At 43.2% G+C, this 14,553-nt stretch overlaps 1 protein-coding gene across 34 annotated transcripts in view; it reads left to right on the top strand.

The window, feature by feature from the left end:
* ank2b (ankyrin 2b, neuronal) overlaps nt 1-14,553 on the top strand; it is a 188,743-nt gene that overhangs the window by 169,556 nt on the left and 4,634 nt on the right. For 31 of the 34 annotated variants that reach the window (XM_034856387.1, XM_034856386.1, XM_034856382.1 and 28 more), the window contains 7 exons: nt 170-247; nt 409-540; nt 642-791; nt 921-1,155; nt 1,481-1,541; nt 11,995-12,915; nt 13,902-13,994. In XM_034856387.1, coding sequence (XP_034712278.1) covers nt 170-247; nt 409-540; nt 642-791; nt 921-1,155; nt 1,481-1,541; nt 11,995-12,915; nt 13,902-13,994 — 1,670 coding nt within the window. The remainder of the gene's footprint in view (nt 1-169; nt 248-408; nt 541-641; nt 792-920; nt 1,156-1,480; nt 1,542-11,994; nt 12,916-13,901; nt 13,995-14,553) is intronic. The other 3 variants (XM_034856400.1, XM_034856404.1, XM_034856403.1) reach the window with 2 other exon arrangements.

Raw genomic sequence — 14,553 nt, forward strand, 5'->3', positions numbered from 1 at the left:
TTGTTAAAGGTTATAGTTCCTTCATTTGATATAGGGAATTAACCACTGTGAGTAGTACAAGAACAAGAAAGCCAGTGAGGGTTATTTCGGAAACAATAAATGAATGTGACTTGATTTGGTACATAACTTGCGGCTCTGACCGCTCATGGCTGTCTGGTGGTATTTGCAGTAGATCCGCAGGATGAAGCGGAACGAAAAGAGCAACGGTTGGCCATTATAGCCGACCACCTTGGATTCAGTTGGACAGGTAAGTCGCACCCTAGTAGCAGTGATGAAGCTGTCAATCACTTCAAATAAATACAGTATTATTGTACGTTTTTGACAGGCTTTCAAAAAACCTAATTTCAAACACTTCAAATGGGTCTTCCCATCATCACAGTCATTGATATATCTTCTTTTTCTCCACAGAGTTGGCACGAGAACTGGACTTTAGTGAGGAGAGGATCAACAGGATAAGGATTGAAAACCCCAACTCACTGCAAGACCAAAGCCATGCCCTTTTAAAACTCTGGGAAGAGAGGGAGGGAAAGCATTCCTCAGGTTAGTTATCAGTGGGATACATATTTCTCAACAAAGTAGAGGAGCTTGTTCTTATTCTAAAATTTTTTTTAACCTTTTGTCTTCTGTTTCTGTTTCAAAAGAAACAACACTGATCAAAAGACTGACTAAGATCAACCGAATGGACATTGTTCACCTCATTGAAACCAAGATATTCAAGTCCAGTCAGGACGACACATCATCACATACCTATGCAGAAATAGAACAGACCATAGCACTGGATCATAGTGAGGGTACGTTCACCAGCATATATTAGCTTGAAGCTGTAGAAAGCTGTAATAGATCGCTTGCCTATGACATTGAGATACCCAACAGTTCAACAATCAACCCTTTATGTGTGCCTGCACTCTATTCTTTGTCAGGTTTCTCTGCCCTTCATGATGACATTGACAGCCCCAGTCCAGTCAGGAGTACAGGGTCCGCACGTAGGAGTCCAGGCTCGGGACAAGAGGTACCCATGGTGTCAGCAGAGGACCTGTCCTCAAGTTTGTCATCACTTCACGACACAACGGGACGGCCGGAGACAGATTCCACCGCAGTAGGCCTTCTTAGGAATGTCCAGAAAGAGAAACTACAAAAAGAGATGGAGACAGCATAGTAAGTCCCCTAGAAAGTTTCATTCGTGTGTTCAACCCCACAATAGCATTCTAGCTGTTTTCCCTTTTTTTTTCTACAAGCATGGACATGTGTTGCACTGCTCCCCTGCTTGCTGAATGAGCTACCAAACAAGCATCCACAAGAGAAAGGCTTACTGTTAACTATAGCGTATAATCATTTTGTGGCTTAAATTGGTATTTGGTGGAATATATTCAGTTTGTTGATTATGGCAATATGAAGGAATACACTGATAACAAAAGTAATCTTAATTTTTTTCATTGCTCAACCATGCTGTGACTTAATTCCAATTTTTTTTCTTTCACAGCTCATCACAAAGAGTATATGAGGAACTGACAGACACGGTACAAACAGGCAGTTTTAAACAAGTAAGTCCTTTCTTCACACTGTACCTCACCTCTCCCTACAACCTCCGATCCCATGCGATAGACCCTGTCTACAAAGGAGGACCCAGATTAGGTGCCCAGATTACCTCCACTAGTGAACCATGTGATGATGAGGGGGCTGTTGGATATGAGAGGGAAGAGGGGGAAGAGGAGTGGAGCTTGGAGTGTCTACAAACCCCCTGTTCTGAACACAGTGCTGATTATCTGTCAGCATTGCCTTGGCGAGAGTCCTCCAATAGCTCTCGAACAGGTGTATGCGAGAGCCGACCGCTGTCTATAACCGATTTTGGAGAGAGCTTGATTGAGTGTGATCAAGCTGAGCTAGACTTCAGGGAACTGTCTGTGGGGCTTACAGAAACTGATGAGGCCTCTGAAAAGATTTGCTTTACACAACGACCTACAAGTGAAGAAAGGGTTCTGCCTACCCAGCCTACCTCAGAGCCTCCTTCTGGCTCCCCTAATGCAAACACAGAATCAACGCTAGCTGAAAAAATGGGCAGAAGACACATTGATGAAGTTTCACGTCGACTCTATAAAGTCCTTTACGGATATGATGTTGAGTTGGTGGATTCAGACAATGAGGATGTGAAAATGGTGACTGCATCCTTTGATGATGCAATTCAAGCTGGAGTCAGCAAAGATGTGGTTGAGGAAGCTGCTAAACACAAAGTCGTTAATGAAGATGTTTCAAAGTCTGTGCTTGAGACTGATGTTCACAAAGTTTTAATTCCAGGTGACCTAGATGTCACATCCCTTGATGACTTGAATCAAACCGACACGAACGCTCAGGCATCATCAGGTCCCTCTGATGTCAGTACTATTCCAGGTTTAATGTCTCAAAAAGCGGAAATCTCAAGCTCAGTCGGCTTCATTCAGGTGTCACATGACTCAACGTTTGAGCAGATAGATTTTCATTTAGTAGGTGAAGTAATACCCGGAGCTGAGGGCAGCATCCAGACTAAAGAATCCAGCTACATAGCCTGTTTACCAGAATCCACATATGAAACCATTTGTGAACCTCACAGCATAGTTCAGGATAGATCATCGTTACTTGAATGTGTTACTGATACAGGGGTATTACTGACAGAGAGTAGGGCCTCATCACCTGATTCAGTGTCATCTGCAGATGAGCTGACTCGTCTTGCACCAGATTCTCTAATGCCTCAGTTTAGGCCCTTGTCTCCTCTACCGCCTCCTGTTTTCCCATGGGAAGCCGATGATCTTGGAGCTTCTGCCCAGAGGCAACCTTTACTGAGTGTGCTAGGTGACACTATGCTAGTAACATCAGAAGCAGAGGAAAGGCCATTAACACCGATGGTTTCAAACAAAAGACCATTTGGGAGGCCAGTTTCAATAGGCAGTGATAACAGTGGTGAGAGATCCATCTCACCTCAATCATTATCTTTTGACATAGTAGACAAAACACCTGAGATGATGAGACCATCATCTCCTCAATCCAGCATCACTGCACACTGTCGGCTTCCACCAGACTCCACTATCCCAGAATTTAGACCAATCTTAGAGTCCTTTACTTCTCAACGTAGACCATTAACGCCTGAGTCAGAATCATCACATTTGGAATTGGAAACAGCACATTTGTTATCAAAGTATTTTGAAGACAGGCCCTTATCCCCAGAATCCGTAGCATTAGGATTCAGTTGCAATTGGCCTGATTCTGCTACTGTAACGATACGGGAGAGATCCAGTGCAGCTGGAGATGAATCAGAATCTATTGTCCCTACCGTTGGACATAGATTGCTTGCAGCAGAGATAGCGTGGGATACAGAGAACAAACCACCAACACCAGTGGAATCAGAATCTGAATATGATGATGATTGGGATGTAATATCTGTGTCTGATATTGAAGAAAGACAACATTCACCACAGTTAGACATCAGAGCATCATCTCCTGAATCAGTAACAATCAATGAGTGTCTGTCCCCAGATTCTCCAGTACCACAATACATGCCATACGTGCATCATGCTTATACAATAAATGATCATTCATCATCACCAGAATCTGTGTTGTCAGATACTGAGTATTATGCTATGCCATTGCTATCTTATTTTGAGAATAGGCCTTTATCTCCTGATTCATGCGATTCTGTAAGTGATTATAGGCCTAATCCTGTACCTGAACTACCTTTGGATAAAGACATAACACATAAACTCACACAAGATGAAATTGCCGTGGAAGAAGCATGTGCTGGAAAGCAGTTTGAGACAAAAACAAACATAACTTTTGATCTAGAAAAATACCCAACCTTTATTCTTTTGTCAAAATCTGAAGAAATTCCTATAAAACATAATGAAACGGAAGCTCTAAAGGTACAGTCAGCTGTACCTATTTCTGACCAAGACATTGTCACATCACCAGCACAAGTTGACGTCTCGTCAACTATATTTACAGAAGGTATATCTCATGAGTTGTTTGATGAAGGAAACTCAAAGCAGGAAATACCTGTAAGTCGGAAGAAAAAACATCATAGAAAGAAAGAATCTAAGAAATCTGTCAAAACTGAATATGAACCTGTTGATGATCTACCATTCTCATTTAAAACAAATGTCCCTGAAAATCAGCAATTGCCTGGAGAGACTTCAATTTCTGTACCTCAGCATCATTCACCTTTACCCTTAACCGAATATTCATTGCCAGTCTACAGTTTAGCATATGATGCAGAACTTTGGAAGCTCATCTCTCAAATTCGTGATCCACAGTATGTAGGGGAAACCTTCATGAGTAAAACAGGAGTGTTTCAGTTTGCTGGAACAAGGACAGATTCTTACCAAACAAAGTCAGACGTAACAGTTGCAGCGGCTGCTTGGCAATCCGAAAATTACCAAAGATCAACTTTACCGGATTCTGAAGCAGGATATAGACCCACATCAGCTCAAGCAATGTTGATACTGGGCACACTTTCCACTGAGTCACCCATTCCTGTGTTTGGACAGAGTTCATCAGAATGTTCTCCTTGGACAACCCTGGCAACATCCTCATCACCTGTTTCAGTGTGTTCAAATTTAGACTATGGCACTCTGTCACATCTGTCCTTTGAAATGAGACCATCCTCACCTGATTCAGTAGGTTCTGGAAATGACTACAGAGGTAACTCACCAATATCAGATTTCCAAAAAGGGCTGACTGAATCAGTTCCAGTTAAAGCTCACAGATCACCTTCTCCTGATTCAGTGGTTTCAAATGTTGAATGTGCCCAATCAAGTGTAGACGTAAGTATTTGCGAGCTGAGACCTGACCCACCAGCATCACAAGTATTGGAGAACCCAGAAAGATCAATGCGTAGTCAAACCTTACCTCTAAAGGCAAAAAGGGTACCAGTATACAAACCCGTTCATGGTGCTGAACATTGGAAGTTAATTTCTAAAATATATGATTCTCACTATGTTGGGGAGAAATTTTACAACAAAACAAGGGCGTTTGATTGTGCTGAGAAAACAATTGAATATGATTTGAAAGATTCCAGTGTAAAAGAGGGAGAGTTAGAGGGTGGTGTGAAATTGGACATAGATCCATCTGATGCAGATGCTCTACCAGCAATGCAAACGCAGATGGAGAAAGAAGAGAGTGCAGTGTCAGGAAACAGGTCACCTCAGGCACTGATAAATGAATCAGTTGTTTCCATGTTTGAAGAACAGCAATCAGCTGGTGAAACATTTAGGGTGAACCAGCTGATGTGTCAACTACATGATCCCCATTATGTAGGAAGCAGAGATGAAGTGTTTGAATATGAGAACACGGGTAAAATGAGGCCACTCTTACCAGAATCAGGTAGGATCGAAAGGACTTCATCGCCAGATTTTTCTCATCCACCTATAGAATCAAGCATGTTTGTTTCAGGAATAAGATCATCATTACCATTAACTATAATGTCAGACAATGAAACAGATTTTCTAGACATGTCATTTATTGAGGTGCAAGAAAGATCCTTCACACCAGACTCTGAAAATGATTTCAGGGGACTTTCACCTGATTCACCTATAAATGAATTCAGACAGGCTATACTTCAGCCTTTAACTTTTTCATCTACTGAATACATATCTACATCACCTGAGTCAGTATGTTATTCGGAGCTAGAGAGTGAAGATGGGGCTTGTTTATCCGATGATCATCGACCTCCATCACCTGGTTCAGTGGCATCTGGAGACGAGCACCAGGCCCTGTCACCAGATTCACCTGTTCCTCAATTCATAGCAAGAGTGGACAGCTGTTATCCATTTTCTGTCGGGTTTAGGTCAACGTCCCCTGAATCCGTTACATCAGATGTTGAGTATGCACCTTTGATTAAGTCCTCATCTGATAATGAAGATAGACCAGATTCCTCAGAGTCCTTGGAACTAGAGGTTGAAGAGAGACCTCTTTCACCCGATTCTGAATCAGAGTATAAGCCTTTTTCACCTGCATCACTGATGTTAATATCCCATTTCAGATCACCCTCTCCTGAATCTACTGGCTCTCTGAATGAATTTAGAGCTCTTTCACCAGACTCACCTATTCAGGAGTTTAGACAGGAGTCCTTAAACACATACATGGAATTTAGATCCTCCTCACCAGAGTCACTGGCATCAGATTGGGAAGTAGAAATGGAATTATCTTTCCCAATGTTATTGGAGGGCCGACCTTCATCTCCTGAGTCTGTAGCATCACTCAGTAAATACAAAAGACTCTCACCTGATTCGCCCATACTTGACTTCAGACCGGCTTTGCCAGTTCTTTATGCTGATGTCAACACTTACAGGTCATTATCGCCAGAATCAGTCGCATCAGATGCAGAGTTTGTTCCACTCTTGTTTCGGATGTTTGATTTCGAGGAAAGAGCAGAATCCCGTCAATCAGGGGTGTCTGACTCTGATCTAAGATGTTTGTCTCCTGACTCTCCGCTACCCCCGTACACCCTTAGTGCAGCCACTATATTAGAAGTTAGATGCAGATCCACATCACCTGGGTCAGTATATTCAGATGAGGATTGGGAGACTGATTTGTGTATCCCCTGGCTTTTTGAGGACAGAGCAGAATCTCCTGGTTCAGCTGCATCCAAAGATGAATTTAGACCTCTTTCGCCAGACTCACCCATTCCTGACTCCACACAAGCACTACAAGAGTCGTCTATATCACATATGGATTCATGGTCTAGGTCACCTGAATCAATGTTTTCCGATTTTGATGAGGATATTGAGTCATCTTTCATGGATGACCGATCTTCTCCTGATTCCTTAGCACCTCTGAGTAAATACGGAAGACTTTCTCCTGATTCCCCTGTACCTGACTTCAGACAGGCTTTTCTAGAAACATATCCAGAGTTTAATGCTTGTAGGTCAAGGTCACCTGAATCTGAATGTTCGGCAATGGAAGACGATCTTTTTATTTCCCAGATGTTTGATTTTGAGGAAAGAGCGGAATCCCGTCAATCAGGGGTGTCTGACTCTGATCTTAGATGTTTGTCGCCTGACTCTCCGCTACCCCAGTACATCGTTAGTGCACCCGCTATATTAGGAGTAAGATGCAGATCCACATCACCTGGGTCAGAATATTCAGACGAGGATTTGGAGACTGATTTGTGTATCCCCTGGCTTTTTGAGGACAGAGCAGAATCTCCTGGTTCAGCTGCATCCAAAGATGAATTCAGACCTCTTTCGCCAGACTCACCCATTCCTGACTTTACACAGGGACTACAAGAGTCGTCCATATCACATATGGATTTAAGGTCTTCGTCACCTGAATCAGTGTTGTACGATGTTGATGAAAATATTGAGTCATCTTTCCCAGTGGTCATGGATGACCGATCTTCTCCTGATTCCTTAGAATCTCTGAGTAAATACAGAAGACTTTCTCTTGATTCCCCTGTACCTGACTTCAGACAGGCTTTTCTAGAAACCTATCCAGGGTTTAATGCGTACAGGTCAAGGTCACCTGAATCCGAAGATTCGGTAATAGAAGATGATCTTTTCCTTTCACAGATGTTTGATTTCGAGGACAGAGCAGAATCCCGTCAATCAGGGGTGTCTGACTCTGATTTTAGATGTTTGTCTCCTGACTCTCCGCTACCCCAGTACATTTGTAGTGCACCCACTATATTAGGAATAAGATGCAGATCCACATCACCTGGGTCGGAATATTCAGACGAGGATTTGGAGACTGATTTGTGTATCCCCTGGCTTTTTGAGGACAGAGCAGAATCTCCTGGTTCAGCTACATCCAAAGATGAAATTTCGCCAGACTCACCCATTCCTGACTTTACACAGGGACTACAAGAGTTGTCCATATCACATATGGATTTAAGGTCTTCGTCACCTGAATCAGTGTTGTCCGATGTTGATAAAAATATTGAGTCATCTTTCCCACTGGTCATGGATGACCGATCTTCTCCTGATTCCTTAGCATCTCTGAGTAAACACAGAAGACTTTCTCTTGATTCCCCTGTACCTGACTTCAGACAGGCTTTTCTAGAAGCCTATCCAGAGTTTAATGCGTACAGGTCAAGGTCACCTGAATCCGAAGATTCGGTAATAGAAGATGATCTTTTAATTTCCCAGATGTTTGATTTCGAGGACAGAGCAGAATCCTGTCAATCAGGGGTGTCTGACTCTGATTTTAGATGTTTGTCTCCTGACTCTCCCCTACCCAAGTACATCTGTAGTGCACCCACTATATTAGGAGTAAGATGCAGATCCACATCACCTGGGTCAGTATATTCAGATGAGGATTTGGAGACTGATTTGTGTATCCCCTGGCTTTCTGAGGATAGAGCAGAATCTCCTGGTTCAGCTGCATCCAAAGATGAATTCAGACCTCTTTCGCCGGACTCACCCATTCCTGACTTTACACAGGCACTACAAGAATCGTCTATATCACACATGGATTCAAGGTCTTTGTCACCTGAATCAATGTTGTCCGATTTTGGTGAGGAAATTGAGTCATCTTTCCCAATGGTCATGGACGACCGATTTTCTCCTGATTCCTTAGCATCTCTGAGTAAATACCAAAGACTTTCTCCTGATTCCCCTGTGCCTGACTTCAGACAGGCTTTTCTAGAGACATATGCAGAGTTTAATGCGTACAGGTCAAGGTCACCTGAATCTGAAGGTTCGGCAATAGAAGACGATCCTTTGATTTCACAGATTTTTGATTTCGAGGACAGAGAAGAATCAGAATCAGGAGTGTTTGACTTTGATCTTAGATGTTTGTCTCCTGACTCCCCGCTACCCCAGTTCACCGCTAGTGCACCCACTGTATTAGAAGTAAGATGCAGATCCACATCACCTGGGTCAGTATATTCAGATGAGGATTTGGAGACTGATTTGTGTATCCCCGGGCTTTTTGAGGACAGAGCAGAATCTCCGGGTTCAGCTAAATATAAAGATGAATTTAGAATGCTTTCGCCAGACTCACCCATTCCTGACTTTACACAAGCCCTACAAGAGTCGTCCATATCACATATGGACTTAAGGTCCGCTTCACCTGACTCTGTGTTGACTGATTTTAATGAGGAACCATTCTTGGGAAGCAGACCTTCATCTAGCCTAGGATCACTAGTTTATGACAGTAGACCTTCTTCACCTGGCTCTGGGGCATCTGGAGATGAATACCAGGCTCTATCACCAGACTCACCCATACCTGATTATAGACCAGGAATGCTTGAACGTGTTATTGTGAATGTGGGCTACAGATCACCCTCCCCTCAATCTACTCAATTAGATTTTAATTATGCTTTGAGTGGGTGGTTGATGTCAATGAATTATGGTGTCGAAAACCGGCCACATTCATCTGAATCAGTACAAGAGAGGCCACTATCAGATGAATCCATATCGGAATACAAACCCTTGTCACTTGAGGCATTGATGTTACTTGAAAACATCCGATCAGTATCTCCAGAATCTACTTATTCACTTGATGAACACATGAGGCTGTCTCCAGACTCACCCCTTCCTTGGTTTACACAAAATATTGTCCAGACTACAGCAGCCACACACTATGCGTGTTCCTCCCCAGAATCAATATTGTCAGATATGGAATATGATTTGACTTCATATGACATAGGAGTCCTAGACGTGAGACCACTATCATCTTACTCAGAGACACCAGATGATGAATCTAAATTCCTGCCATCTGAATCACCAATACCAGAATTTACAAAGCCATTTGTAGAAAATGTCATGACTGTAAGAGACATATCACCCACTGTTGAAGGTTCAGATGATTTGTCACATACTTTTGACCTGTTTTGTACAGAAGAAAGGTCAGCATCACCAATGTCTTTTGAATCAGACAGGGAAAAAGTATGTTTACCACCCAAATCAATGCTCACATTTAATGTCCCAGCTGCGAATGAAGCAACCATCAACAACACTGTTTTATCAACACAAATAGCACCTACAACACATAAAGAATCAGCCAGCATGGCAGCTGAGTATAATCTTGTTTGTGATGCACAACTCTGGAAGCTGATTTCTAAAGTACATGATGCCCAGTATGCTGGAGAAACTTTTGGCAGTAAAACAGGGTTTATGCAAACTATTGGCAGTACAAAAGAAGATAAAAGGAGTGTTTCAGAGGATGAACAAGATAATGAGGTAAAAGATAGAAATGAGCATGATGCCATTGCCACAGTACCACCTTCAGAAGTGACATATTCATTTATTTCAACAGACACAGCCACAACTGACTTTCTTTCCACTTCAAGTCCCCAAGTCATATCTGACAAAACTGTTTCAGAGTCACTTCCACCAATGCTTGAACACCCTTTGTTTTCCGGAGCAACTCCATACAGACAGACTAAGTACACATTTGAAATACCTGCCCCTGAGACAGACTACAGACCCACATCCCCTAATTCAGCCATGGTAATAGAAGCAACACCCTCTTCACCAGAATCTATAACATCAGTCAGTGCGTTTAGACCACTCTCACCAGATTCACCCTTACCTGGATTTACAGTGGCAATGCCAGAATATGTAACATTCCTCAGATCAGCATCATCCTCACCTGGAACTGTAGCCTCAGATATAGAGAATGTGGCATTTGTAAATTTGGATACTCAGTTTGACAGTGCGGATTCTGGAGATGATGGGCAGAATCAAAGAGAGAGGCCATGGCTATCTCAGTCAATGCCTGGATACAGACCCACGTGGCTTGAATCAGCAATGCAAATTGATGATAAAAGAGCATCTTCTCCAGAATCGATGCCTGAGTTTGATGAGAACAGGTCACTGTCTCCAGACTCTCCCATCCCTCAGTTTGCAGTATCATTGGAGTGTACCAGTACACACAGGTTTTCATCACCTGAATCATTGGGTTCAGATTCAGAGTGTGAGCTTATAGTCACGTCAGAAAGAGATACTGAGACTGAAAGACCATCCTCACGTGAATCTGTATCATCTGTCAACGAGTTCAGACAACTATTGCCTGACTCACCAGTACCAGATTTTATGAGTATATTGTCTTCTTATTTTATGAAAGCTACCTACGATAGGTCACCTTCGCCACCGCTGTCTTTGTCGCCGGACTCTGAGTTTGTTGCTTTACCTATTGATTGTTGGATTGATGATTGCCCAAGGCCACTGAGCCCTGAAACTGTTGAGTCAGAGGAGGAATTAGGCTTTTGTTGGGATGGTACTGAACTTTGGAGTCATGTGACATCTCCTTCATTGGCCGGCCAGCCTTCATCATTACCGATCAAAGAGCCATTGGCTGTGTCACCCTTACTAATTCAAACTAATGAGACAAAGTCTAAGAAGGGACATGTCAATCCTGACGGGCAAAAAATGACAGGACCGCCATCCGAAGTTTTGCGATATGAATGGATGCAGTGTAGAACAGAAGCTGAAAGGATCTCAACATTACCAACCCCGGTTTGGCAAGAGGACTTCCAAAAAGACTCTCCTGAGGAACCAGTTCAAGAGCCAAAAAGAAACCTAGGCATCAGTGCTAGACAATTAAAGGACAAGACAGCATCGCAAAGGGTAAGACTGAAAGCATGACAATGAATCAAGACTCACCTTTGTTTTGGAAGAATTCATTAACATTTTACGTGGATGAAGGAAATAACTGCCTTGATGAACTATTAACAAAATGGAGTCCAGTCAGTGCATCAAATGCGTTCAGAATCTTTCCGGAATGAACTAATAACAAAATTAAGTTCCGTCAATGCATCGAATGTGTCCAGAATTTTTCTGGAATGTGTCAGGAATGGTGAAATACTTAATGGTCCTTCCACATTTCTTATTGTCTCGTTCTAGGTTGCATGTCATCGCTTCAAATCATATTGCTCTAAACTTAATGATATGTTGAATGAATGGGAAATAACCATCGTGCAGTGATGCTAACCTGGTGAAGTGTTGAGGTCATTTTAATGGTGCATACCGACCTGTGTGTTGATTTATTTTGTAAACCTACTTAGCTCATGTTGATATTCACTTACAGGCTTCTCCTCAGACTCCAGAGGAAACCCAATTTCAAACAGACCATGAGGTGGAAAGCAAGTGGTTGTCTGCTAAGACAGCGACACCAGGTGCCACTCAAATAGGTGTGGTGGTCACTGGTGACAGGTCAATTCCCCTACAGCTACCTGAACAGAACTTGTACACATCCCACAGAACTGTTACTCCAGTTCTTCCTGCATCTGTTGAGACATCATGTTTCAAGTGGGACAGATCGTATGGACACTCAGAGTGGGGGTTTTCACCTAAGAAAGCACAGTCCAGTGAGCCTTTTACCCCCATGACTACTCAGTATTTTGTACCACAAGATTATGATGCAGTAGTTTCAGGACATCCAACCCTAAGAGTATCTAACTTGAGTCCAGTGTTCAGTGACTCAATTTCACCGCAGGTTTTGACTCAAGCCAGCACCAAGGGAGAGTCTGAAAAGGCTGAAGACTTTGAGTTTTCCCCAGACTTTAACCGAGTTCTCTCAGACTTTGAGAAAACGGTCTCCGACTTTGAATCAGAGCGTCCAAAGGATCTCAGAAAGGGATCGGAATCGCCCGAGCACTCTGACTCGGATGTGGAATTCTTCGACTGCAAACAAGCCTTCCCTGACCACTCTGAACCAGATGAAGTAAAACTGGAAGATGAGGTTATGTATCATGTCTCTGAACCCCCGTCCCCAATGCCTGGGAGTGGCACTGATGCCAGCTTCCTGAAAGGGAGCTCTCAGTACACCACTCACCCTTTCCTTCGAGTGGAAGATTGCAAGCGTTTCTCCTCTGGGAGTGAAAGTCTCGGTGATTTAGCTTACGATTCAGAGGGGTCACGGGAGTGTCGAACGGACGGCCCTGTGTGGGAGGAGCTTCCTTCCAGAGATCAGGCAGGGTATTCCGATGATGATGACTTCCTGGGAAGGGTAAGGTGTTGAGCATGAGCAGAGTGCTGCACTGGCTTTTTTTTTTGCCTGGCCAGACTGGTTGCTGTGGTGCTGCAAGACTCAGAACTTTAAAAACCCACGTTTGCACTTTTCCCTAATGAGGCTGATGAGTGCTGTTGAGTGCATGAGGGCCTAAAAACAAACTACTGTTCCTACTGTGATGCGTCGCTGTGTCCTCAGTTCGGTTTGAAGTGAGCATTGACATTTACGAGCTGCTCTATACAACTGATTGTAAAACATTTAACTCCTTTTTTCACACCCGCACCTTTTTGCACCCTTTGATTTCTGCTTGTTGTTCCCATCAGTGTGCAAAATACCATTTGATAATCGAAGAGTCCTGTACTGTGAACTGTATTCCAAAATAATGTAGGTACACATTAAAGGAAAGGCATATTTTGACCTAGCATATTTCCCATAAATGTAATTATTGTGACTCTATGGTTTGTGCTAACTTAGCACTTACCATTGTAGAGATTTGGGCAAATGAAGACTCAAACAAAACTACGTCGTAAATACGTCCTGTCAATCATGGAAAGGAGTAGCAGAACTTTAAAGGAAACAAACATCCTACAAATATTATTCCAGCTATATTTAGTGTATAGTTTCCAGAAGATTAACCGGCACCAGTGCCACCCCCTGCTAAAATCTGACCAAGAAATTTAAGGGGGTGTTCTAGCTGTTAATCGGGGAATTTGAGACTCCCTGGATTCCACACACGGGTTCCCATCCTTTCACGTTTCTTTCTGTTGAATGTGTTTGTATAACTGTGCCTCCTCTTCGTCTCTCATCACTATTGTGTGAAGCCATACTTGTTATTTATTCTCTCATTTCATTTGTCTGTACACAATTGGCAAGCGAACACGCAAGTGACGTTCAGAGAAAAGAAGGAACAGCTGCTGTGTGTAGGAGTGTGCTGTTGTGACCCCTGATGCATTGACCCATGCTGGTTGTGTGCGCTCTCCCAGGAGATAGAGGAGGAGCTAGGGGTGCTGTCCTCTGATAGCTCAGAGGAGGAGGTGCTGACCACCAGGGTGGTCCGACGCAGAGTTATCATTCAGGTAAATAAGCATGATGCAGCGGTGCAGCACTGTGGAGTGCCACAGGGTTTGTGTTTAGGTGGCTTATGGATGGTAGGTTTTATTTTTTTGCTGGACTTGACCTACTGGGTTAATGATTTTATGCAGAACGTCCCCTACTCACAAAAGGAAAAGGAAAAGGACTTTCAATCAACATTTCATATCTTTGTTTTTGTTCATTTGTTTCTGCTCACTCACCTGCTTTCATGTCCACATCCTTTCTTTGTTCTGTTAAAGGTCCCATGGCATGAAAAAAATGTCACTTTATGAGGTTTTTTAACATTAAAATGAGTTCCCCCAGCCTGCCTATGACCCCCCAGTGGCTAGAAATGGAGACAGGTGTAAACCGAGCCCTGGGTATCCTGCTCTGCCTTTGAGAAAATGAAAGCTCAGATGGGCCTATCTGGAATCTTCCTCCTTATGAGGTCATAAGGGGCAGTGTTACCTCCCCTTTCTCTGCTTTGCCCGCCCAGAGAATTTGGTTCACCCATGGCTTTCAAACGAGCAAAGTGGCAGTTAGTCAAGGCCACACCCCAACCTC

This window comes from Etheostoma cragini, chromosome 19, assembly GCF_013103735.1.
Source record: "Etheostoma cragini isolate CJK2018 chromosome 19, CSU_Ecrag_1.0, whole genome shotgun sequence".
Taxonomy (NCBI): domain Eukaryota; kingdom Metazoa; phylum Chordata; class Actinopteri; order Perciformes; family Percidae; genus Etheostoma; species Etheostoma cragini.